This window comes from Entelurus aequoreus, linkage group LG15 (assembly GCF_033978785.1).
Source record: "Entelurus aequoreus isolate RoL-2023_Sb linkage group LG15, RoL_Eaeq_v1.1, whole genome shotgun sequence".
Taxonomy (NCBI): domain Eukaryota; kingdom Metazoa; phylum Chordata; class Actinopteri; order Syngnathiformes; family Syngnathidae; genus Entelurus; species Entelurus aequoreus.
This window is the reverse complement of record NC_084745.1, coordinates 40,971,579-40,999,275: the sequence shown is the minus strand read 5'-3', so window position 1 is coordinate 40,999,275 and position 27,697 is coordinate 40,971,579. Positions and strand designations below refer to the sequence as shown.

General features: G+C 39.1%; 1 protein-coding gene across 5 annotated transcripts in view; it reads right to left on the bottom strand.

Annotated features, from left to right (window-relative positions):
* LOC133630153 (microtubule-associated protein 4) overlaps nucleotides 1-27,697 on the bottom strand; it is a 240,221-nt gene that overhangs the window by 51,515 nt on the left and 161,009 nt on the right. Inside the window, exon 1 of one of the 5 annotated variants that reach the window (XM_062021528.1) lies at nucleotides 4,273-5,716. The exons of the other annotated variants lie outside the window; for them this stretch is intronic. Within the exon in view, the coding sequence (XP_061877512.1) occupies nucleotides 4,273-5,701 (1,429 nt within the window). The 5' untranslated portion in view covers nucleotides 5,702-5,716. Of the gene's footprint in view, nucleotides 1-4,272; nucleotides 5,717-27,697 lie in introns of those variants that run through there. 5 annotated transcript variants of the gene reach the window in all.

The window sequence follows — 27,697 nt, the reverse complement described above, 5'->3', positions numbered from 1 at the left end:
TCGTCTTAGAATAACTGAAAGGTTTTTGGTTTGTGCAATATTTGTGGACACATTCATGGATTCATATGGTCCCATTACTCACGGTTTACCTGACACATGAACCGTGACAAATTATAGGGGTGCACTATCCACATGTCAGATGGCAGTAGAGTGCCGCTTTCCATCATTTTCAGCGGATTGCATTGCAAAATGATTAACCCCTTTCCTTTCACGCAAGATCCAACCAGGAATCCCTTCCTTAATGTAGCATGGCCAAGAGTGGACAAAAATTGAAAAAGGCAAACAGTTGCTGGCAAATATCTGTATGTCCAATTATAATATCATGGAAGGTACACTCATAAGAGCCACAATTCAAGATGGAGACTACCAGACTATTACACAGGATACTACTGAAGGACACTACTAGACAAGATCCCATCACTCTCACATTCATACGTTCAATAAACTTAATACACACTTTTAAAACGTAACCCTGTTTGTGATGAGTTAAGCTGTGATACAGCAACCAGTACAGTTTTTATCAAATGTAATTAAAGGTTACAAATTCACATTTTCATTTGATTCCATTTGAGTGAAATGATAGTATTGTATCCCCACACACAATGTGACTTAGTTCTTGGTGGAGATTAGATCTGTATCTGTACGTGATCGACCAATGCTGATTAATGCCTTTCCAATACGTCAATTAATCATGGAGACTCTGGAGGAGACCCTGACTGGTGTGCTCTGTGAAAAATTCCACTATAAAAAAACAAACCCTGACTGTACTTTAGATAAAACTAAGTTCAAACAAATAAAGGACATACATTAAAGTAAAACATAATTTGAATTACGCAAGCAATTAATTTATTGCAATTAATCAGGAATATTCTAATTTTAAATGTGATTGATCTGATTATAATGTTATTGTTTGATAGTACTACCTTTTTAAATTCCAACAATTGTGTGTAGTGGAACATAATAGTCAATATTTATACTGTTACAACTTTTACTTGTTTATTAAAAAAATATTTCATTTGCATAACATTGTTTTTCTGTGTTTTCATAATCATATTCAACTTACTACAAACAAATTCACAAAATGATTCAATGATCATGACATAAGAAGTCAAAAGTATCGGTATCAGTATTGGTTATACTTGACCTGTATTTACTTCATCCGATCGATACCAAAATTCACCCACCCCTAGTAGATGTTAGTTTTTGCTTTTGTTACTGTGTGACTTTGTTTTGAACAATTGTGTAAAATATAAGACAATAAGGAACCAGCTTAAACATTGTGTTGATATTGTTACACTGCTAATAAATGTTATTAAATGTTAATAAACTGTTAATAAATGTCATCATATTGGCCTCTCTCACTCATGGATGATTAGTATCAGAATCGGCAGCAAAAAAAACTTGATCGAAACATTCCCATCTTAGATGACTCTTGTAGTTGCAAAGATCTTCGGAGAGATTCTGGTGGAGCAAATCCAAATCTTGTAGGTTTCAAGGCTGTCGCTTGGCAAGTCAAAGTTTCAGCTCCTGCTCAGACTATTTATGTATCTCTCAGGGAATTGTCAGAAATAGGATAATCAACAAGTGATTGGATTTTGGGGCTGATCTGGATCACGTCTACTACTTGTGTGTGTGTATGCTAGCACCTCACCCCCACCTACAAATGCAAAGAGAGTGGATGACTGACAAGAGGATCACTGCTCCATTACTGGGGGGAATTATTGCTATTTGGTCAGGATAAAATAATTGTTTCACTCTAATGAATGAAAAAATAATTTATGACATTAAATGTGCTTTTTCTATGGATATTCTGTCAAGCTGCGTTAGGTAAATAGGAAACTAATACAGGTGTCTCGATAAAAATATTTCACTTTCGATATTTATTTGGTACAATATCAGCACCTATCATACATATTACATACTTTTACTATGTTGGAGTGTATAATGTTAGAAGGGGTCTAAACAAATGAAATGAGTTAAACAGAGAACAACAGTCGGTATGAAATACTTTAAATTATTATTACCCGTCTGCAAATGACTTATGTCATCGCTAAGTTCAAGTGCAGTGTTTGCACTATGCAGTAATTGTTTTTTTGGAGACACCAAGTGTCAAAATAATTCATGAAGTTAAGCACATGATGCAGTAGTTTGAAAGACGCATACATGTTTGTTACTGGATGCTTCTGCCTTAGAGACTTTGTATGTATACGTAATATGTAACTATAATTCATTTGATACTTGTTTATATTGACAAATGTGCTGTTTTAGACTGCAATATTGTTCAATGTCCTTCATTGAACAATATTGCAGTCTAAAACAGAACATTTGTCAATATAAACAAGTATCAAATGAATTATAGTTACATATTACTTACACAGCATCCAAGGTGCCAAACATACTTATCAGCAGGGGATCAAATGAACAATTCCTCAGTCGCCATATTGTACCGGAAAGGTTTTGGCTCCCTAAAAAAGGAAGTGCAACATATTGTACTTCCTGTTCTGTGTTGGCAACCCAGCACTTACTATTATGGAAGGACATCACAAAAAAAGCACACAACATTCTCTCTTTGCCTTTCCGAGAGTGGATCATGCTTAATTCACCTGATCGAGAGCATCAATTAGTGCTTTGGAGGCTGAATTATTTGTTGGTTAATTCAATATAAGAACAAATATTTCATGAGAGGATGCAAGTATGAAGTAAGTTGATTGACAACTACAACATAATTTTATGTGCCATGTTGATTATGTTCTACTTTATACTAAAAAAAAAAAATCAAGACTTTTTAATAAATCTAGTGGTACCTTTAGCTCATGCAAGTTTTTTTAAAAGATATGAGCCGTCTCTCGGCCAATTGTTATGCTTTAGGTTGCAGGTTCCGAGCCTCCCCAGCATCAGTTGGCGTAGTGAATGTCACAGTGAACCCCGTAAAATACAACCAAAACACCTGGTCTTACTCGCTAGCATTAGTTTATAACTCAGGATGGACATAACTTTGTCAATGCAAGCATGGGAAGGAAGGAAGTGAGTGTGAAAGAGTGCTAGGAAGAAGAAGTGGATGATAGTCATTGAATTAAAGAAATAAATAATCAAAAACACCACAAAGTGTGTAGCTAGCTAACTTGGTGAAGCAATTGGAGTCGATAACGCAAGCCAAGAATGTTAAAATAATATTGTAACAGTAGACATTTATCCATGAAAATATGGAGAAGCTGCTGATGATGGTGTGATTGAACATACAATTTCACTCTCCAAGGTAAAATTATTATTACATTACATCATTAAAATACTATAGTTTTGTTGTACTACCATCTATTGTATAGATTTTCAAACAATATTTATTATCGATAAGTTTTTTTTGTTTTTTTTCTAAAAAGGCATGTTACATGTTCAAATCGTTATGTTTTAGGGAGGCCAAGCACCAAATAACTTGTTTTTAACTAATTTCAATGGACAAACCTGGTTTCACAGTACATGTTTTTCAAGGTACGAGCTGCGTTATAGAAATAAGTAAACTCATATCTTGAGATACCACTGTATAAATAATATAATATTATATCCCAATTCACTTTTAATTAATGTTATTCATTTTTATTTCTTATTTTTAATCGTAAAATGACTAAATATTTTGTGATAATTATATATAATTATAATATATAATATCTCTAGGTCAGATATTGGCAACTAGTAAAAAAAAAATATCTAGAAACTAAAGCTAAACATTTTTATAATTAGTACAGACCACCAAAAGGGGAAACGATTAAGTCTGTATGCCAACATGTCGAGATATACGCTACACTGGCTCGCTCCTACCCCTCCAAACCATCCTGTTTAGCGTGATGTTTTAAAAATGTGTAATTTTCCATTCTCCGCTCGTTGTAGAGGAACCTAACAAGTTAATGTTTATTTAGTTACGCTAAATCTCAAACCCCTTTGAGCCTTACATTTATTCTTGTTTGGATTGGTGATGTTTCCCACCTCTCAATTTGGCTCACACTCTGACATCTTTCAAGACTCCTAAAATCTTTCAATATTTTTTAAAAAACTATTGGACAAACACCCTTCTACTAAAATGTAGGTCTCTTGGTGCACACAGAAAATGAATTGTTGCCTTAACTTAACCAAGACCATCCCCAGACTGACTCCATCAAACCCAATCAAGAATTTACGGCATGTTCATATTTACGTAACAGTTCATATTTCAAAGCTCTGAATGGTGATGCAGATGCAACATTTCAAAAACACAGTAAGAGCAAATTGAACATCACCTACCACCAACTGAGAAGAAAGGGTTTGTTGAGTTCACACCGAGCTTTTTCAAGGACTCTACACCATCGCCATGAAAATCCGACCCTACAGCTGATTTCTTGCCCACTTCAGAGTCTACATTTGCACCAAAGTTAGGTTTTGTATTCACTCTAATATCATCCAAGTCTTTATTTGTACCCGGCTGGACGTGACCAAAACCATCACCTTTGGTCTCTGAGCCAAACGAGAGAGGATTACTAAAGTCCGTGCTGGTAAAGCTTTTGGAACTGGGAGGTACCGGAAGCAGGATGTCACCTTGTTCCTTTTCCATCCGAAAGCCTTCCATGTGGGCTAAGGAGGAGATAGTGGAAGAAGCATTGCCGTCCTTCTGTGGTGAGAAAGGGTAGAGGTTCTGGACAGGTTCTGGGGGGGTTTGCCTCAGGTCGATGTGCGTGGTGCCGGCTGCAGAGAGCGTTGGTATCGGAGCAGGGTCCTGATCTTCTGCAACTGTAAGCGAGCGCTGCATGCAATGCTGGGCCCGGCGAGACCCACTCGACAGTGATGCTTGCTGGTCCAATCCTAAGCCTTCTCCGCCTGGGTATTTATCAGGCAGCTCTAGACTGGTTGGTACTGACAGGTGGGAACAGTCGGACATTGCACGTCGCATCACCTTCCTCTGCTGTTGAGCTCTGCCCATGAAACACGGCTCCAAGTCCTCCTCGCCAGCTTCACTTTCTTCCTCTTCACTGCTTTCCCCTGAGGAGCCCACAGGTAACTGCTGCTTTCCGAGGCTCGTCCCGGCTTGGACCGCATTCTCGTCGTTCCTCTTGAAGTAGTCACCAGTGCTACCGCCTATAGTGCAGTAGCTAGGAGGCACCTGAGGCATGGCAACCTTTGGACAGGATTCTGCAACTATGGAGTTGTTCCAAGATTCAGGTGATGCGTATTCACCGAGAGTAGACGCCTCGATCGAGGGGACTCCCTTTGAGTGTGGAGGCACAGTGTTGGTGCGGACGGCTGGAGTCTGAGGACCTGGTGACAGAGAGACCCTACTGGTGACCCCGCATTCCAGTGCAGGAGTGGGGAGAAGACTTCCAGGTGAAGCTGGGGATGGGAAAGGGGAGAAGGACCGGAGACTCTCCGGGCTCTCTCCTGCACTGCCCAGGGATGTGTTCCCTAGGGAGGTGCTTCCAGGCATGGTCACAACCCCGCCGGGTATCTTCACTTCAACGTCCACGTCGACTCTTCCCGTCTGCTCAAAAAAGCACAGCTTGTCTTCGCCACCGAGGCCGGTAGGTGCCAGGGGTCCACTTGCGGTGCTCACGTCCATGGCTGGGTGACACTGCCAATCCCAAGTCTGAGTCGGCGCCGATGGCGGCAGGGAAGCCACCTTACACAGCTCACTGTACTCAGGGAAAGGAGAGCCCGGCGTCTGATCTGAGAGAGACGACATCTCGTCTCGGGTCTCCAGAGATTTAACTTTTCCTCTCTTGTTGTTTTTGACCGTCTGGTGCGGATATTTTCTCCAGTTCAGTTACTCAGGTGAGCTCTTGATGTTTCGTGAGTCTCAAATACAAACTGATGCTGGATGGAATGTGCACTTCTCTCCCTCCCTCCCTCTCTCTCTCTGCTTCACACACACTGATTGCAGAGCTGGTCATGTGACCCAGTTGTGGCTGCCAACTGGTTACTTCCAACTCCCAAATCCCACCCATCACGATGGGGTGAGGAAGCCCCCTCCCTTTTTATTCTTCACTTTCCCTTCACGTCTGTTTGTGGAGCACAGAAAACCCCCCGCCCCCGACCACACACACACACACACACACACACACACACACACACACACACACACACACACACACACACACACACACACACACACACACACACACACACACACACACACACACACACACACACACACACACACACACACACACACACACACACACACACATCTGTACCCTTGACTGTTCCTTTAGGAGTACACAGTAAGGACAGTACGGTTATGTCTGACAGTCTTCCCACTGTGTTCTAATTCTTCGCAACATTTTCCAGGTCAAAAGAGCAGGAAGTGAAAAGTGTTTGCATGCGTCCATCTGTCACGGCAGGACGGCGCACCTTATAGCATAGCTCTTCGTGCAAGACGCCGTGCATGTCCTGTGCTCGTTACAAGATGGCAGGACGGCGGGACAGTGAGTTATGGGGGATGGAGAGGAAGCCTCTGGTAAATCTGTCACATTAAATCAGCTCACGTTGGGGAGAATCACACTCCATTAGCTCTGATATACTACCACCATCTTCATGCACACATAATTAGCTAAACAAACACAGGAGATGCACAACACACAAACTGAGCGTTCATTCTAAGAAATTGTAACATGAATGCAAAGACAAGAATGTGTCATTGTTCATGTTATATCTCTTTCTGTGTTGGTCAAACATATGAATAAACAACAGGGGACATCACTTGGATTGACAGACAACCCACGTCGACATAACCGAAAATAACCATTGCTCACACATTGACTTGTGAATATCACCAGAAACATAAGGAGAATGGATAATGAGGGATTTTTAGACCTAAGGCAGTTTGTTGACACGGTTTTTATCCTTACTTTTTGGTACAGTGAATCCCGTAAGATCAGAGCATTAGCGAAAGCTAGAGATGGACATAACTTTTGTTTTTCCAAGAATGACAAGGAAGAAAGTGAGTGTGAAGGACCGTGTTGAGAAGAAGAAGTGGATGATTATTAGATTAAAGAAAAAAATTATCAAAACACGACAGAGCGTGTAGCTAGCTAACTTGATGAAGCAGTTAGGGCGTAGCACTGCAAGTCTGCATCATACTGAAGCAAAATGAGTCAATAACGCCAGTCCAGGACCGTAAAAAATTATATTAACGGCAGACTTATCCATGAAAATATGGCAAAGCTGATGATGCTGTGTTTGACGGAGAAGCAGCTGTAAGTAAATACTGTACAATTCCACTCTCCAAGGTAAACACTGTACATTATTACATTACTTTATAAATCTCCTCTACTTGTTTATACTACATTTTATTGTAATGTTTTTATTAGGGATGTCCGATAATATCGGACTGCCGATATTATCGGCCGATAAATGATTTAAAATGTAATATCGGAAATTATCGGTATCGGTTTCAAAATTACAAGTATCAGTTTCAAAAAGTAAAATGTATGGCTTTTTACAATGCCGCTGTGTACACGGACGTAGGGAGAAGTACAGAGCGCTAATAAACCTTAAAGGCACTTCCTTTGCGTGCCGGCCCAGTCACATAATATATACGGCTTTTCACACACACAAGTGAATGCAAAGCATACTTGGTCAACAGCCATACAGGTCACACTGAGGGTGGCCGTATAAACAACTTTAACACTGTTACAAATATGCACCACACTGTGAACCCACACCAAACAAGAATGACAAACACAATTCGAGAGAACATCCGCACCGTAACACAACATAAACACAACAGAACAAATACCCAGAGCCCCTTGCAGCACTAACTCTTCCGGGACGCTACAATGTACACCCGCGCTACCCCCTAGCCGGAAACCCCGTCCCCCCCAACCCCGCCCACCTCAACCTCCTCATGCTCTCTCAGGGAGAGCATGTCCCAAATTCCAAGCTGCTGTTTTGAGGCATGTTAAAAAAAATAATGCCCTTTGTGACTTCAATAATAAATATGGCAGTGCCATGTTGGCATTTTTTTCCATAACTTGAGTTGATTTATTTTGGAAAACCTTGTTACATTGTTTAATGCATCCAGCGGGGCATCACAACAAAATTAGGCATAATATTGTGTTAATTCCACGACTGTATATATCGGTATCGGTTGATATCAGAATCGGTAATTAAGAGTTGGACAATATCGGAATATCGGATATCGGCAAAAAAGCCATTATCGGACATCTGTAGTTTTTATACGATGTTTCTAATCTTACAGTCTGTTTTTATTTTTTGAAGGGGGGGGGCAAGCGCCGATTAAATTGCTTTAATGCATTTCGATGTGCGACTCGAGATTTTTGAGGCGCGAGCTGCATCACAGAACCAATTAAACTCGTAAGTTGAGGTACTACTGTATGAAGTATCAACCAGAATATACATAAATACTAAAAATATAGCCAACATATAATGCTGCGTTCCTTTTTACCCCGAAGTGGGAAGTGGGAATGACGTCACAGTTTTGTGAGCATTCCAGTTACGATGTCAGAAATCAAGATGGCCACATCCACAAAAGCTATTTTTGCTCATGCCTTGTTTGATTATAAACACATTTTGGGAAAATACGCACTCTTTTTGCACCCTTCAAACACGTCTGTTCTTGGACGGGTTTGTACTGAAAATGTGATTTAGTTGTACATTGAAGTTGCATCCATCTCATACATCAGAGGTATAAAAATGGACAGACTGTCAGCTGAGACCAGAAGGATGTTCAGGTGCAGCCAGACGAGCGGCTGGTTGCACTGTCACTGCACGTGTGTGTCAGCGAGTCTACTCCATTTATTGTCTCCCTGTTTGCTTGCTGACATTTTACTGCCATGGTGATAAAACACACCAAAGCGATGGATTTACTCAGCCTGACGAGCTGTTTACAGACACATTGCAAGTATTATGTAATCGGCTAAAACGTTGTGCCCAACAGTCCGTGTAGGTCACCATGAGGGCAGGCAGACAAGCGTAATAACAGAACCGCAAAGCAATTTTACAGTAAATACATCAATATCACGCAAATGTTTCAAAATCTTCATCACTGTTTGGGACTCAAGTGTTCCCTCCAGTTGAACTATTTTGATTGTAGTTTTGCTGTGATTTCCAACTCAAGTCCCCTTTATGTGGCCTATAACAGGGGTCGGCAACCCAAAATGTTGAAAGAGCCATATTGGACCAAAAATACAAAAACAAATCTGTCTGGAGCCGCAAAAAATTAAAAGCCATACTACATGTGTCATGAGATATAAATGTAATTAAGAGGACTTAAAGGAAACTAAATGAGCTCAAATATAGCTACAAATGAGGCATATGCAATATGTACATATAGCTAGCCTAAATAGCATGTTAGCATCGATTAGCTTGCAGTCACGCAGTGACCAAATATGTCTGATTAGCACTCCACACAAGTCAATAACATCAACAAAACTCACCTTTGTGCACTCATGCCCAACGTTAAAAGTGTGGTGGACAAAATGAGATAGAAAAAGTGGCATAAAACACGTCGGAGAAAGTTATACATGGAAACAAACTATACGGCGAGTTCAAGGACCGCCAAAATTAGTAGGACAAAACGGCGCTCGCCAAATACTCGAATCAGTGAAGCATGTTTAATATAAACAGTGTGATTTATAACAATTAGCGAGGTTTATGTCATGTTTGTCCTCCCACAGAAAACATTCTGAAACAAAAAAATTGATTTTTTTCCCCTCATCTTTTTCCATTCTTCATACATTTTTGAAAAATCTCCAGAGAGCCACTAGGGCGGAGCTAAAGAGCCGCATGCGGCTCTAGAGCCGCGGGTTGCCGACCCCCGGCCTATAATATGGAAACAATACGCAATGAATAGCTTGTGTCCATAATTATGTGAATGCTTTTAGTATTCTACATCATTTTTCACATTTCTCAACCGATTCAAACATTTCACCATTTACACATTCAAATATTCAAAGTTCCAAAGATTCCCACTCATACACAGCGTTTCCACCCTGTTTTCTTTCAACTACTTCACCCACATTTTGCAACCATTCCACCATCAAAACATACCACTTGTTTTAAGTCCAAAAATATCCATTACTGTATATTTTTAAATACCACCTCAGAAAAAACCTGACTCTCCAAGTACCACCAGAATGGCCAACATCAAAATACAGTAACATAATAGGCCCAAGTGTTCATTAAAAATAAGGCAGAGGTTTTATTTAACAAATGATAAATGATAAATGGGTTATACTTGTATAGCGCTTTTCTACCTTCAAGGTACTCAAAGCGCTTTGACAGTATTTCCACATTCACCCACTCACACACTGATGGAGGGAGCTGCCATGCAAGGCGCTACCAGCACCCATCAGGAGCAAGGGTGACGTGTCTTGCCCAAGGACACAACGGACGTGACTAGGATGGTAGAAGGTGGGGATTGAACCCCAGTAACCAGCAACACTCCGATTGCTGGCACAGCCACTCTACCAACTTCGCCACGCCGTCCCCACCGAATGTCCCTTTGGGACAGAGGACCCTATTGTATTTGTAAGGTTTTATTATTATTATACCGCCGCCTCTTTGAGCTGTAATTTGACCCCCTTAACATGCTTCAAAACTCACCATATTTGACACACACATCAGGACTGGCGAAAATTGCGATCTAATCAAAAAACCTAGCCCCAAAACTCAAAATTGCGCTCTAGCGCCCCCTAGGAAGAAAACACAGACAAAACTGCCTGTAACTTCCAGTAGGAATGTCGTAGAGACATGAAACAAAAACCTCTATGTAGGTCTCACTTAGAACTAGATTTCATACACTGACATCCTTCAGCAAAAATCAACAGGAAGTTTGCAATCCCCCCTTCAAAACAAAAGTTTTGTAAAAACAGTCACCTTTGCCTCTTTGAGCTATAATTTGACCCCCTTAACATGCTTCAAAACTCACCAAACTGGACACACACATCAGGACTGGCGTAAATTGCGATCTAATAAAAAAAAAAAACAACACCAAAACTCAAAATTGCGCTCTAACGCCCCCTAGGAAGAAAACACAGACAAAACTGCTCCTAGGAAGAAAACACTGACAAAACTGCCTGTAACTTCCAGTAGGAATGTCGTAGAGACATGAAACAAAAAACCTCTATGTAGGTCTCACTTAAACCTAGATTTAATACACTGACATCCTTCAGCAAAAATCAACAGGAAGTTTGCAATTCCCCCTTCAAAACAAAAGCTTTGTAAAAACAGTCACCTTTTTTCAAACATTATCTCCTCTGAGCGCGTCTGTCGTGTCGTCTTCAAACTAGCACAGGAGAGAGATCGAACCCTTCTGATTAAAAGTTGATGAAAGTGTTTTAATTACTGCTCCGGTTTGGATTTTATGTGCCATCAAAGTCGGTCCCGTCCATCGCTGCTTGCAGCTTTACTTGTACTTTAACAAGTACATTTTAATATTTTTGACCACTGTAACATTACCGTATTTTCCGCACTATGAGGCGCACCTAAAAACCTAAAATTTTCTCAAAAGCTGACAGTGCGCCTTATAATCCGGTGCGGCTTATATATGGACCAATATTGAGCCACAACAGGTCTCGCAACTACGGTAAGCAGCCGCCGACTTCATTTTCCCCCGTAGAAGGAGAAGCGCGCGGTGCATGCTGGGATATATGACTGCGCGAGGCGTGCCGTTTTCATTTCCATTTGTGTGTTTATGTAAAGACCCCAAAATGGCTCCTATTAAGAGACATGCTTTCAGGAAGGCAGGAATTGTCACTGAACTGCTAGACGACAGCAGCGACACTGACTCGATTAATGAACACTTCGACAAGACGGAGCCCATGCACCGCGCGTTTCTTCTTCTACGGGGGAAAATGAAGTCGGCGGCTGCTTACCGTAGTTGCGAGACCTGTTGTGGCATGTTGGATGCCGTATTCGCCCAACTGTTTAATTCGGACACTGAAGAAGAAGAATTTGAGAGATTTGTGGATGAGGAATAACTTAATAAAGTGAGCTTTACATGTTTATTTTGTGTGTTGTGTGATATTAACGTTTGAGGAACGTTGAGTTATTGATATATTGTTATTGCTTTGCACTATTTGGAGTGTTACTATATTGTGATTTGATTTACCGTAAAAGTATCACTGTTTTGTACGTGTTTATCGAATCGAGGAAAAGTTCCCCTCTGCTATGTGATATAAATGTTGCACTACGTTATACCTTGCTGTTGTTAAAAGATAAACGAAATACCACATCACTGACTTTACCTCGGGGAAAATAATAAAACAGCTGTTTATTCATTTTGGGAGTGACCAGAGTTGTCAGAACGCTGGTTTGTAATCTATTAATAAAGTTTGACTGACCTATCTGACTGTTTTGTTGACATTCCCTTTAGCGCAGCTCCATCTAATGGATGCATAACGTAACCCCAGCCTCTACTGTAGCGTCTATTCTATGCGCCTTATATATGAACAAAGTTTTAAAATAGGCCATTCATTGAAGGTGCGCCTTATAATCCGGTGCGCCTTATAGTGGGGAAGATACGGTAAACTGTGTTTGAATATAGGAAAATAAAACACTGTACCAAAATGACAATATTTAATTGATTATTTGGCGTACCACTTTATGGAGTATGTTAGTGTGCTAATATGAGCATGCTAGGATTTTGTCTAATTTTGCAGGTGTACACCTGAGACCAATAAAGAACTCATCATGAACACTATCAATATAATCATGTTTATTTCCCCCATGTCTCATGTTAATTTGTGCTGTTTTCTTCTTGTATTAATAAATGTGTGATATTGTTCAGATTTTAGTTGGTGCAAAACATGTTTCTGTTATTTATGAAGATAATTATGTTTTTAGGAAGAAACAACGAAAAAAGGTCAAGATTTAAATATTGTAGTACTTCATGCATGCTAGCTTTTTTGCATATTTTACAGGTATACACTTCAGCAGTAAAATATTTTGTTACTCTACGCATGCTACCTTTAGCATGCTAGCTTTTTTTGTATGTAATTTTGCAGGTATCCACCTCCTATTTTGTTAACACGAGCTGGCTAGCGTGTTAACGCTTAGCATTCCAGTTCGGCTTTTCAGCATTCATACGCAATTTCTCCCTTGAAATCGCCCCAAATGCACCAGAACTGTAACCTCCGACAATCGGAGCAATGTTTACTTCTGTAAAGACACTGCAGCGTATGCGTGACGTCAGGTTTTGTCCACGCGGGTTACTCTTAGAACCCATTCCTTTCATTATGAGGACAAGATAAAAAGATCAACTTTTACAAAAAAAAAAAAAACTAGGCATCGTACTCTGCAGAGTCGACGTAGCCAAAGACACTTTCTTAAAACTGCCATTGAAATAGTGCCAACATGCATTGAAATGGTGAAAATGAGTCAAGCAAGAGCAAATTTATGATCGATAATTAGAGATGATATCGCCAGGCCGATATTATCGGACCATAAATGCTTTAAAATGTAATATCGGAAATTATCGGGATCGTTTTTTTTATTATCGGTATCGGTTTTTTTTTAATAATTAAATCAACATAAAAAACACAAGATACACTTACAATTAGTGCACCAACCCAAAAAACCTCCCTCCCCCATTTACACTCATTCACACAAAAGGGTTGTTTCTTTCTGTTATTAATATTCTGGTTCCTACATTATATATCAATATATATCAATACAGTCTGCAAGGGATACAGTCCGTAAGCACACATGATTGTGCGTGCTGTTGGTCCACTAATAGTACTAAACAGTTAATTTTACTCATTTTCATTCATTACTAGTTTCTATGTAACTGTTTTTATATGGTTTTACTTTCTTTTTTTATTCAAGAAAATGTTTTTATTTTATAAATTTTTTAAAAAAGGACCTTATCTTCACCATACCTGGTTGTCCAAATTAGGCATAATAATGTGTTAATTCCACGACTGTATATATTGGTATCGGTAGTTATCAGTATCGGTTGATATCGGTATCGGTAATTAAAGAGTTGGACAATATCGGAATATCGGATATCGGCGAAAAGCCATTATCGGACATCCCTATCAATAATGTTTTGTGGTCACGTCATCCGTAAATGCTTTGTAAGCGAAAGTAAACATGACTCCACTTTCCTATCAGTGGGGAAACATCTCATCATCGATCAGTGAAAGTGTGAACAGACGTTTGGTTGCACTCATATTGTTAGATTTCAAAATAAAGTGAAACATGACACCTCGAGAATTGTCGACATAACCGGAAGTCAAACTGTAATTATTTTCCTGTTTCCCCTTTGTTGGTTTTATTGATTTTCACATAATAATACAATATTTCTACATATGTCGACATACACAAACTGACTGTTCCCCCCCCCCCCCCCCCCCGGAATGATCTCTTTGACTCCTAAATGTTAAAAACAAAACAATGCCATCAAGAACATAAAGGTTAAGACTACGTGAGTTGTGTGGTCTTCTGTCCTCTGTGTTTGAAAACAATTGTGATTTCTATTTACTGTTTTAATTGGTTTTACCCTTTAAAATCGTTTTTAATCATATTTATTTTTATATTGGTTTTATATTGGTTTTATATTTATTTATTTTTTGTTTTTATTCAGTCATTGGTGGAGCTAAGGATAATATTTGAATATTGTTTTTAATATTGTTGTGCAGCACTTTGGAAACATTTTTGTTGTTTAAATGTGTTATATAAATAAAGTGGATTGGATTGGATTAACATACCTTTTTTGGGGGCGGGTGTTGTTGTTTTTTTTCTACGTACAACACTTTTGTCCCACACTGTACCGGTTTTTAAACATAATAGAAGATCTTTAATATACAAAACCTAATACTGTATGCTCTGTAAAAATATTCAACATGTTTGCTGTGACACACTTGACAGGGTTTAAGGGTTTTAATGGAGCCAAGATCAAAGGTGTGGAAGAATACGCGAGCCATCTTTGCAGGGGTCGACAGACAAAAACATGGCTGCCAGAGCGAGAGACGGTCTTTACAGATGTCTATTTATAGCGCCACCATCTCATTTTCTTCCCAGCACAGTCACAACACTCTTTCACTAAACATCCTTTGTTTCCACAGTGGACCCTCTTCCCATTAGGTGCCAAAAGAAGAGCCTCTTGTTGCCATGGTGACCGACTCCTCATCACTGTGCCTGTTCCAGCCACATGTTTGCTGGCGACGGCATTGGCTACGTTCACTCTTGTGAGTACATGAGAGGCATCATCTATTATATGTTTCCACAGACATGTGGTCTTTGTGTTGTTATCATACAAATAGGTACATGTATCAACATCACAACACAATAGAAACATAAAATGATATGAAATATAACTGAACAGAACGTTACCGTAAATGGTCGATGGCTTGTGTCGACATAAATTGTATGAGCCAAACAGGTCAATTCTATAAAAATAATTTATTTATGTTGACAAGCATAAATAGGTTAAGGTTTTTCATATCATTGATCTCGGTTTAAATAATTTGACCTGATCAAACATGTTGTAACGTTCCACTAGGGTTGTACGGTAAACCGGTATTAGTATAGTACCGCGATACCAATAAAACATATTCGGTACTATACCGCCTCTAAAAAGTACTGGTCGTTTAAAAAAAATATACATTATGTTTATAAACTCAGGAAATACGTCCCTGGACACATGAGGACTTAAAGGCCTTCTGAAATGACATTTTCTTATTCAAACGGCGGACGGGGACGGCGTGGCGAAGTTGGTAGAGTGGCCGTGCCAGCAATCGGAAGGTTGCTGGTTACTGGGGTTCAATCCCCACCTTCTACCATCCTAGTCACGTCCGTTGTGTCCTTGGGCAAGACACTTCACCCTTGCTCCTGATGGTTGCTGGTTAGCGCCTTGCATGGCAGCTCCCGCCATCAGTGTGTGAATGTGTGTGTGAATGGGTGAATGTGGAAATAGTGTCAAAGCGCTTTGAGTACCTTGAAGGTAGAAAAGCGCTATACAAGTATAACCCATTTATCATTTATTTATAAACAGGGATAGCAGGTCCATTCTATGTGTCATACTTGATAATTTCGCGATATTGCCATATTTTTGCTTAAAGTATTTAGTAGAGAACATCGACGATAAAGTTCACAACTTTTGGTCGCTGATAAAAAAGCCTTGCCTGTAGCGGAAGTAGCGTGACGTCACAGGTTGAAGAGCACCTCACATCTGCACATTATTCACACCAGCAGCCAGAGCAATTCGGACCGAGAAAGCGACGATTACCCCAATAATTTGAGCGAGGATGAAAGATTTGTGGATGAGGAACGTGAGAGTGAAGGATTAGAGTGCAGTGCAGGACGTATCTTTTTTCGCTCTGACCGTAACTTAGGTACAAGGGCTCATTGGATTCCACACTTTCTCCTTTTTCTATTGTGGATCACGGATTTGTATTTTAAACCACCTCGGATACTATGTCCTCTTGAAAATGAGAGTCGAGAACGCGAAATGGACATTCACAGTGACTATTATCTCCAAGACAATACATCGGCAAAGCACTTTAGCTTCGGAGCTAACATGATAGCATCGTGCTTAACTGCAGATAGAAACAGAAGAAATAAGCCCCTGACTGGAGGGATAGACAGAAGATCAACAATACTAATATTACTTCTACTATCAGGAGACACCGAACCAAACCCTGGACCTGTAACCACACGGTTAATGCTGTCCAGCCTGGCGAAGCCTAGCAATGCTGTTGCTAATGACGCCATTGAAGCTAACTTAGCTACGGGACCTCGACAGAGCTATGCTAAAAACAATAGCTCTCCACCTACGCCAGCCCTCATCTGCTCATCACCACCCGTGCTCACCTGCGTTCCAGCGATCGACGGCGCGACGGAGGACTTCAGATCATCGGTGTGGTCGGCGGCTAGCGTCGGATAGCGCGTCTGCTATCCAAGTCAAAGTCCTCCTGGTTGTGTTGCTGCAGCCAGCCGCTAATACACCGATCCCACCTACATCTTTCTTCTTTGCAGTCTCCATTGTTAATTGAACAAATTGCAAAAGATTCACCGACACAGATGTCCAGAATACTGTGGAATTATGTGGTGAAAACAGACGACTTAAGCTGGCCACCGTGCTATTCCAAAATGTCTGCTTCAACCCGTGACGTCACGCGCAAACGTCATCATACCGAGACGTTTTCAGCCGGATATTTCCCGGGAAATTTAAAATTGCACTTTATAAGTTGACCCGGCTGTATTGGCATGTGTTGCAATGTTAATATTTCATCATTGATATATAAACTATCAGACTGTGTGGTCGGTAGTAGTGGGTTTCTGTAGGCCTTTAAATTATGACCAATGAATGATCCTGTAACTACTTGGTATCGGATTGATACCCAAATTTGTGGTATCATCCAAAACTAATGTAAAGCATCCAAACAACAGAAGAATAAGTGATTATTCAATTTTAACAGAAGTGTATAGAGAACATGTTAAAAGAGAAAGTAAGCAGATATTAACAGTAAATGAACAAGTACATTAATAATTCATTTTCTACCACTTGTCCTTAATAATGTTGACAAAATAATAGAATGATAAATAACACAATATGTTACTGCATATGTCAGCAGATTAATTAGGAGCCTTTGTTTGTTTACTTACTAATAAAAGACAAGTTGTCTTGTATGTTCACTATTTTATTTAAGGACAAAATTGCAGAAACATATGTTTAATGTACCCTAAGATTTTTTGCTAAAATAAAGCCAATAATGCAATTTTTTGTGGTCCCATTTATTTAGAAAAGTACAGAAAAGTATCGAAATACATTTTGGTACCGGTACCAAAATATTGGTATCGGGACAACACTACGTTCCACACTACAAAAATAATACAAGTATGTATGACTCCTGTTAATATTGTATCAGATTAATATTGCATCAGCCAATACTTACTGTCGTATCGGAAGTGAAAAAGTTATATCAGGACATGTTGAAATTGTGATATTTTGGGGGCCAAGCATTCAATGTTTCATAATTACTTTTTCAAAGTAAGAGGTATTCCAAGCTACAACTGTGCATGTTTTTCCCAGAACATTGAGGTGTGTAAAAGCAATAAGTGTTCATCTGGGTAAAATCGTTCCTGGTAATAACAGTTTCTGGAAATGTTGGTGAAAAAATGTTTTGCTTTTATCACATGTACTGTACATATATGAATATGTACGGTATATATATTAGGGCTGTACTAATGAATTAAAAACGGTACTATACTGCTTCTGAAAATTACCAGTACTTTTTCCCCCCCGGACATATTGGCGCGCCGTCGTCACGCCGTGACATTGCTGGTCAAACGAGCAGATGAGCATTATGCATATTAGACAACACACACGCACGGAGTACTTACAAGCAGAAACACCTAGAGATAGAAAAGGGAGAATGGACACATTTTACCTTAAAGGCCTACTGAAATGATTTTTTTTTATTTAAACGGGGATAGCAGATCCATTCTATGTGTCATACTTGATCATTTCGCGATATTGCCATATTTTTGCTGAAAGGATTTAGTAGAGAACATCGACGATAAAGTTCACAACTTTTGGTCGCTGATAAAAAAGCCTTGCCTGTACCGGAAGTAGCGTGACGTCACAGGTTGAAAGGCTCCTCACATTTCCCAAATGTTTACACCAGCAGCTAGAGCGATTCGGACCGAGAAAGCGACGATTACACCATTAATTTGAGCCAGGATGAAAGAATCGTGGATGAGGAACGTGAGAGTGAAGAACTAGAGTGCAGTGCAGGACGCATCTTTTTTCGCTCTAAACGTAACTTATGTACAAGCTGGCTCAATGGATTCCACACTCTCTCCTTTTTCTATTGTGGATCACGGATTTGTATTTTAAACCACCTCGGATACTATATCCTCTTGAAAATGAGAGTCGAGCACGCGAAATGGACATTCACAGTGACTTTTATCTCCACAACAATACATCGGCGAAGCACTTTAGCTACTGAGCTAACGTGATAGCATCGGGCTTAACTGCAGATAGAAACAAAATAAATAAACCCCTGACTGGAAGGATAGACAGAAAAACAACAATACTATTAAACCATGGACCTGTAACTACACGGTTAATGCTTTCCAGCCTGGTGAAGCTTAACAATGCTGTTGCTAATGACGCCATTGAAGCTAACTTAGCAACGGGACCTCAGAGCTATGCTAAAAACATTAGCTATCCACCTACGCCAGCCAGCCCTCATCTGCTCATGAACACCCGTGCTCACCTGCGTTCCAGCGATCGACAGAAGGACGAAGGACTTCACCCGATCATCCGTGCGGTCGGCGGCTAGCGTCGGATAGCGCGTCTGCTATCCAAGTCAAAGTCATCCTGGTTGTGTTGCTGCAGCCAGCCGCTAATACACCGATCCCACCTACAACTTTCTTCTTTGCAGTCTTCATTGTTCATTAAACAAATTGCAAAAGATTCACCAACACAGATGTCCAGAATACTGTGGAATTTTGCGATGAAAACCGAGCTTTTTGTATTGGATACAATGGTGTCCGAATACTTCCGTTTCAACGATTGACGTCACGCGCATACGTCATCATACATAGACGTTTTCAACCGGAAGTTTAGCGGGAAATTTAAAATTGCACTTTATAGGTTAACCCGGCCGTATTGGCATGTGTTGCAATGTTAAGATTTCATCATTGATATATAAACTATCAGACTGCGTGGTCGGTAGTAGTGGGTTTCAGTAGGCCTTTAAGAATAAACGATGAAGCTGAACCTAGACCCTATATACCCTATGTTTAACCTGGAGCGCCGCTCTGCAAGAGATGCTTCGCTCTTGCTCTTGTTAGCTATTAGCTAGCTAGTGGCTAACGTCCATCCGCAGTCGGTAGTATTTTAGCTTCTTCTAAATCACTATAATCATCGCCTTAAAGGCGACAAATAAAGTATTTTTTTTACTAGTATCATCCCTGCAGGACGAGAAATAGCCAAAATGCTTCACTACACATCGTAGGAGGATACAATAGCTAACAGCAAGCTAGCACTCCTGAATGTAAACAAATGCCATGGGTGGGTTTAAACAGACAACTGTAACGATACCAAGTACAAGAGCGTACATAGTCGATATTACAATGATTGTCAATGTTTTTTACTATCATCTTTTGTCTTTTTTTAATGCTTATAAACCCATGAACTACATCCCTGGACACAGAAGAACTTTAAATATGACCAATGTATGACACTGTAACTACTTGGTATTGGATTTAATAATATCACCCAAACCTTATGTAAATTATCAAACAACAGAAAAATAAGTAATTATTACATTTTATCAGAAGTGTAGATAGAACATGTTAAAAGAGGAAGTGAGCAGATATTAACAGTAAATGAACAAGTAGATAAAAAATAATCCATTATATAGACAAAATAGAATGAGAAATGACCCAATATGTTACTATACATCAGCAGCCAAATTAAAATCCTTTTGTTTGCTTACTACTAAAATACAAGTCGTTTAGTATGTTCACTATCTTATTTAATGACCAAATTATTTTTTAAATTGCAATAAGCAACATATGTTTAATGTATCATAAGATGTTCTGTTAAAACAAAGTATTGAAGCGTTCCGAAAAATATCGAAATACTACTTTTACTTTAATTTTATAGTTTGAAAATGCTTTTCAGCGCATGATGCCCAGATTTTAATAGATCATGACCATAAAACTATATTCATTTCACCACACGTAAATCAAATAAACGCATTAACACATGTGCAAAATTACACTCACTACACACCACAAGGCATGCTGGTTAGGTAACGTGCAGAGTAATCAGGCCCATCTAAGGACTATTTTTCAAAAAGGCTAATAGCGACATATTTTGTGATTGATTTCTGTTCTTACTGGACCTTTTTGGAGACTGACAAATACAATGTATTGCTCATTTTAACACATCTAAAAACAATTGCGATGCAAACAAAAATGACAGAAATAAGGGAAAGTTCATTTGTAGTTTACGTTCATGTTCAAAAAGCACACGTGTCACGGCCAATTATGCAAATCAGACTAGGGCACCATGTAACCCTCTCTCCGCACACATGCATTGCAGTCCTGTGGTAAACACATCTAAGACAGAAATATGTCTGCACTAGAACAAACGTTTCTAGTTCTTTCTAGGCTTGACATCTCATTAGACTGAATGTGTTCCCTGAACTGAGATGACTTTGACATCACTGATCACCAAGCTGCTCATCAGGCAGACCCAATAAAGTGGGGTTCTGCTTGCCAGTCAGTCAGGGAATGAAGTTAACGAGGCAAACTACGAACTGTTATGATAAAGTTGACCTTCATCCGCTGAGGCATGAAGAGAAGATCTGTTCAGAAATAATCAACAACATCTTTTGACTTTCACTCAGTAATTTTGACATGACATTAGCCCCTCGTACTGTCTGATTAGCGTCACATGTTTCAGCACCAAGGACAGAGACACACACACATACAGCACCAAGTTTGGATCAGATGTATAAACCAAAAGTCAATTTGAGACATCAAATGTCTTGTAGAATTTAATGAGGATAGTAACATAGTTTCATTATTATACCCTTCTGGACAACAACAACAACCATATAGTGACCACCACAAGAGACATACATTGATAACACCACACCTAAATTACAGAACCTTTATGGATTATGACTGACAATGTACACTTTAACTGTAAGACCAGCCACATTTGTATCACTACACAATCCTGAACACATGTTTTTGCAGCACAACCATTCCTAAAAGTTCAAAACATTGAAATACAGTATGAAATACAGCAATGAATGCACACACATATGATCTGAACGACACCTGCCTCAGACTCTCAGGCACAATCTTTTATTGTATAATAATGTTCAATCATCACTCATGAGTTGAAAATAACTGAAAAGTGTTCCTATTCAAATATCTTGATGACTCAGCCAGGTCTCTGCGTAAAACCGTATATGATGTAGGGCTGCAACAACTAATCGATTATAAAAATAGTTGGCGATTAATTTAGTCGTCGATTCGTTGGATCTAAGCTATGCGCATGCGCAGAGGCAATTTTTCTTTTTTTTTTGTTTACATTTTTTTTATATACCTTTATTTATAAACTGCAACATGTACAAACAGCTGAGAAACAATAATCAAAATAAGTATGGTGCCAGCGTGCTATTTTTTCAATAAAATACTGGAAAGGATAGAAATGTAGTTTGTCTCTTTTATCCGATTATTAATCGAAGTAATAATCATCAGATTAATCGATTATCAAATTAATCGTTAGTTGCAGCCCTAATATGATGTACTGTATATAATTTACTGTATATAATGTACGGTGTGTAATGTACAGTCTATGATATACTGTATTTTATGTATAGTATACAACGCACTGTATTCAATGTACTGTATGTTATGTACAGTATATGATGCACTGTATGTTTTGTACTGTATATAATGTACTGTATGTAATGTACAGTATACAATGTACTGTATGTTATGTACAGTATATGATGTACTGTAAATTATGTACAGTATGTGATGTACTGTATGTTATGTACAGTATACAATGTGCTGTATGTTATGTACAGTATCTAATGTACTGTATGTTATGTACAGTATATAATGTACTGTATGTTATGTACAATATGATGTACTGTATGCTATGTACAGTATATGTTGTGCTGTATATAATGTACTGTGTGTTATGTATGGTATACGATGTACTGTATGTGATGTACTGTATATTATGTACATTATAGGATGTACTGTACATTATGTATAGTATATGATGTACTCTACGGTATGCACAGAATGTGATGCACTGTATGTTATGTACAGTATGACGTGCTGTATGTAATTACTGTGTGTTATGTACAGTATGACATGCTGTATGTAATGTAGTGTGTTATGTACAGTGTATGATGTGCTTTATATACTGTACTGTATGTTATGTACAGTACATGTACTGTATATAATGTACAGTATATGATGTATATAATGTTCTGTATGTTATGTACAGTATATTATGTACTGTATATAATGTACTGACGTTATGTACAGTATAATTGTTTAGAATTTTGTAAATGTGCATGTACATGTATGTATGTACATGTATGTATGTACATGCTGTATCAGGACAGATCCATTAAGAGTTTGAGCAGAAATGTCGTATAGAAATGAACCATACACCATAAAACTAACAAAATGCTCTGTCACATGAATGGTTTTTAAAGTAATGACTTTGTGAAATGAAAAAAACACACAAGTAATGTTAAAAACATGTGTTTACTTTTTGATATCAATATAAAACACAAAGCAGTTTGACTAATGAAGATTAAGTCTAATTAACAAGCTTTGTTCTTCTCCAATGTGGTTCAGAGCAGCAGTTTGGCCAACAAAAATAAACAGGAGTGATATTTCACACATCTAATACACAATCTTTGTACCTCAGTGCGTTGATACTTCACAGCTTGCGTTCAATTCGATAAGATGACAAAACATTTGAGCTAGTATTGATGTTATTGGAACACTGACAAAGTTAGCAATTAGTTACAGAACGAGTGAGCATCCCAGTGAATAAACTGAAAACTTTATAAAGTTGTGGCAACGTTCCCGTTAATCAATGGAAACATCTCCTGGATCAAGGTCCGCGTAGTTGCTTTCTGTCATTTTTTGTGGAGCAAAACGGCGCTGTTGCGCATGCAGCGACTTTGTTTTTAGGAAGTAAGCAGTGTTGCCTAAAATGCATTAATAAATGATGGTTTTTCGATAATTAAACATTTAAACAGCTTACTAACGGTGGGGAATTTTACTGCGGTTTATCATTATACTGTTACATCCCCAGTATGTACTCACAGCGACAGGGAATGAAAATAACTTAAAGGCCTACTGAAATGATTTTTTTTTATTTAAACGGGGATAGCAGATCCATTCTATGTGTCATACTTGATCATTTCGCGATATTGCCATATTTTTGCTGAAAGGATTTAGTAGAGAACATCGACGATAAAGTTGCAACTTTTGGTTGCTGATAAAAAAAAGCCTTGCCTGTACCGGAAGTAGCGTGACGTCACAGGTTGAAAGGCTCCTCACATTTCCCCATTGTTTTCAATGCAGCGAGAGCGATTCGGACCGAGAAAGCTACGATTACCCCATTAATTTGAGCGTGGATGAAAGATTTGTGGATGAGGAACGTTAGAGTGAAGGACTAGAGTGCAGTGCAGGACGTATCGTTTTTCGCTCTGACCGTAACTTAGGTACAAGCTGGCTCATTGGATTCCACACTCGCTCCTTTTTCTATTGTGGATCACGGATTTGTATTTTAAACCACCTCGGATACTATATCCTCTTGAAAATGAGAGTCGAGAACGTGAAATGGACATTCACAGTGACTTTTATCTCCACGACAATACATCGGCGAAGCACTTTAGCTACGGAGATAACGTGATAGCATCGTGCTTAACTGCATATAGAAACAAAAGAAATAAACCCCTGACTGGAAGGATAGACAGAAAATCAACAATACTATTAAACCATGGACATGTAACTACACGGTTAATGCTTTCCAGCTTGGCGAAGCTTAACAATGCTGTTGCTAATGACACCATTGAAGCTAACTTAGCAACGGGACCTCACAGAGCTATGCTAAAAACATTAGCTATCCACCTACGCCAGCCAGCCCTCATCTGCTCATCAACACCCGTGCTAACCTGCATTCCAGCGATCGACGGCGCGACGAAGGACTTCACCCGATCACAGATGCGGTCGGCGGCCCGGAGACGGAGGAAGTCAAGGTGGGGTTTGCGGCTAGCGCATCTGCTATCCATCTCAAAGTCCTCCTGGTTATGTTGCTGTAGTCCGCCGCTAATACACCGATCCCACCTACAGCTTTCTTCTTTGCAGTCTCCATTGTTCATTAAACAAATTGCAAAAGATTCACCAACGATTGACGTCACGCGCATACGTCATCATACATAGACGTTTTCAACCGGAAGTATAGCGGGAAATTTAAAATTGCACTTTATAAATTAACCCGGCCGTATTGGCATGTGTTGCAATGTTAAGATTTCATCATTGATATATAAACTATCAGACTGCGTGGTCGGTAGTAGTGGGTTTCAGTAGGCCTTTAAGTCTCGTCAGGAGAGCGAGCTATCAGGTATTTTGGAGCTAGACATGCCATTCAATTTACTTCCTGCTTGTGGCTCAGCTGCATTTTCCTCGCTACCGAATAGACCAAAAGCCACACAGGACACAAACATGTTAACCGTCAAGCGTCAATACAAATTGTGCCTTGAAAGGACATTTCGGCTAACTCTTTATCGCGTTAATTTTGACAGCCGTACTATTGCTGATCGTAAATGTTTCCACGTGTCTGAAGGTAAACTTTGTCTTAGAATAGTCGTGTATTTAACGATTTGATTCAGCTATCAACCTCGCACGAGGATGGTTAAGTTGAAAGGATGCTTGACGCTACCAAACCAGAGCCCGCTGTGCCACCTCTAACCTTGATGTGTAGCTTCGGTAATAAGCTAACCAACAGAAACATTGATAAAACTTTTACTTTCCCTTGATTAATCAAGGGTGATCTTCTTCTAGGCGCTCCACCAGAGCTGAAGCCAATGAAAAGACCTCACCAGATTAACCAATCGCGATAGCGTTTATTTGTTTATCTGGGTGTTTTTTGAGGTTGTAAATTTGCAAATGAGATCTGTTTATTATTGGGGATTCCCATTAAAACAAATAACTAAAAGGTTTGCTTCGACTTGTGTTTACTTTGCGTCGTTTGTAGCCGTGGATACTGAAATGTTATATTACATACAGTACATATTTCCAACACTGTAAGACAACATAAAGCGAGACTCACCTGGGAGGTAGATGTGTCCAAAGCAGCAATGACGGGACATGCAAAGTGAAAAAGACAAAAAAAATAGTCAAACTTGGACATTTCAAAACAAAAAATTCCCTAATGCAAAAATGACCCCATTGTCAGGTGCAAATGTTAAAATAATACTGCTATTTGTTTGTGCCGTAAAAATGCTCATTTGTACCATTTAGGTCAGGGGTGTCCAAGTCAAGGCCAGCTGGCCAAATCCGGCTTGCGAATGAATGATCTATGGCCGCCGCGATGATATTTGATTAGTATTAGAATCAGGCCACAGCCACCTGCTGCTGTTTTGCACGCACCAATACTCCATCAGGGTTGGCGCTAGGAATTTTCAAATCGGGGTCCCACAGTAAATTTCTGGGGTCCCACTTTTTTGTAACCATTTTGAAAACAAATGATAAATGTATGCATTATCCTGTTGTATTGCACATTCTATATTGTGTTTTGTAAAAAGGTTGTCATAAACGTTACTTAATTAAAAAATTAATATAAAAGAAAACACATTTTTCTGCATATGTAAATGTATTCAGTTATAAACATTCATTCTCTTTCTTCTTTCCTTCATGGATCTAAACTTTACCGCTGCCGGTATATTTTTCTATATTTTTATTGTAATATTTTCAGAATGTGTTTGTTCTATTTTTGGCCAAAGTAAGACAAAGAAAACGATCTGAAGTTGTCTTTATTTTTTAGTTTTAATGCCATGATTTTAATAGTCCGGCCTGCTTGTGCACAGATTTTCCTCCATGCGGCCCCTGTGCTAAAATTAGTTTGACACCCCTGGTTTAGGTAATTCTAAAATAAATTTTCTGAACTGTATGCTACTTTGTATTAGAAATGCCCACAAAAGGGTAGAGAAAAAGAAGGACCTTATTGACTACGGCACGGACTACAAAGGTGGACGCGCACATTTTCAGGACTTATGCAGATCCCAAATACACATTAGCAGAAACCAATAGGTAAGAAAAGTTGGATTTGCGTAATCTGTCGAAACAAAACGGCAGATAATATGTGTCCTAATAGATGCCATTTTGGGGTCCTTATACACTCATCATAATAATACCCGTATGTTGAAGCTAGGGCTGCAACAACTAATCGATTAAATCGATTAAAATCGATTATATAAATAGTTGGCGATTAATTTAGTCATCGATTTGTTGGATCTATGCTATGCGCATGCGCAGAGGCAATTTTTTATTTATTTTTAATTTTTATTTATTTTTTAAATTATTATTTTTTTTAATATTTTTTTTTTATAAACCTTTATTTATAAACTGCAACATGTACAAACAGCTGAGAAACAATAATCAAAATAAGTATGGTGCCAGTATGCTGTTTTTTTCCCAATAAAATACTGGAAAGGATAGAAATGTAGTTTGTCTCTTTTATCCGATTATTAATCGAAGGATTAATCGACAGATTAATCGATTATCAAATTAATCATTAGTTGCAGCCCTAGTTGAAGCACAGCACGTCAGACTACGGCAGTCGTAATGTGCCAACAATCCATCAAGCGGTACAGCGTCGTAGTTAACAAAGTCGTACTAAAACATTTAGACAGATTTTTGAGCGCCGTTGGTAATGTTTTGTATTCGCAATGAAACATCAAAGTTCTGGTGTCGCTTGCTTACATATACTTGCTAGCGTCATTTATTGAACAGGCGTCAACATGCAGTCCACACGTATCTCTTATGTGTGACTGCCATCTATCATGACACCATGTACCAGATAAAATAGCTTCGAGGTCTTTAAGAACAACCAGAATTAATCTGTAAATTAGGCACACCGGATTGTATAGCACACTGTCCATTTTGAGAAAATGAAATGATTTTAAGTGCACCTTATAGCCTG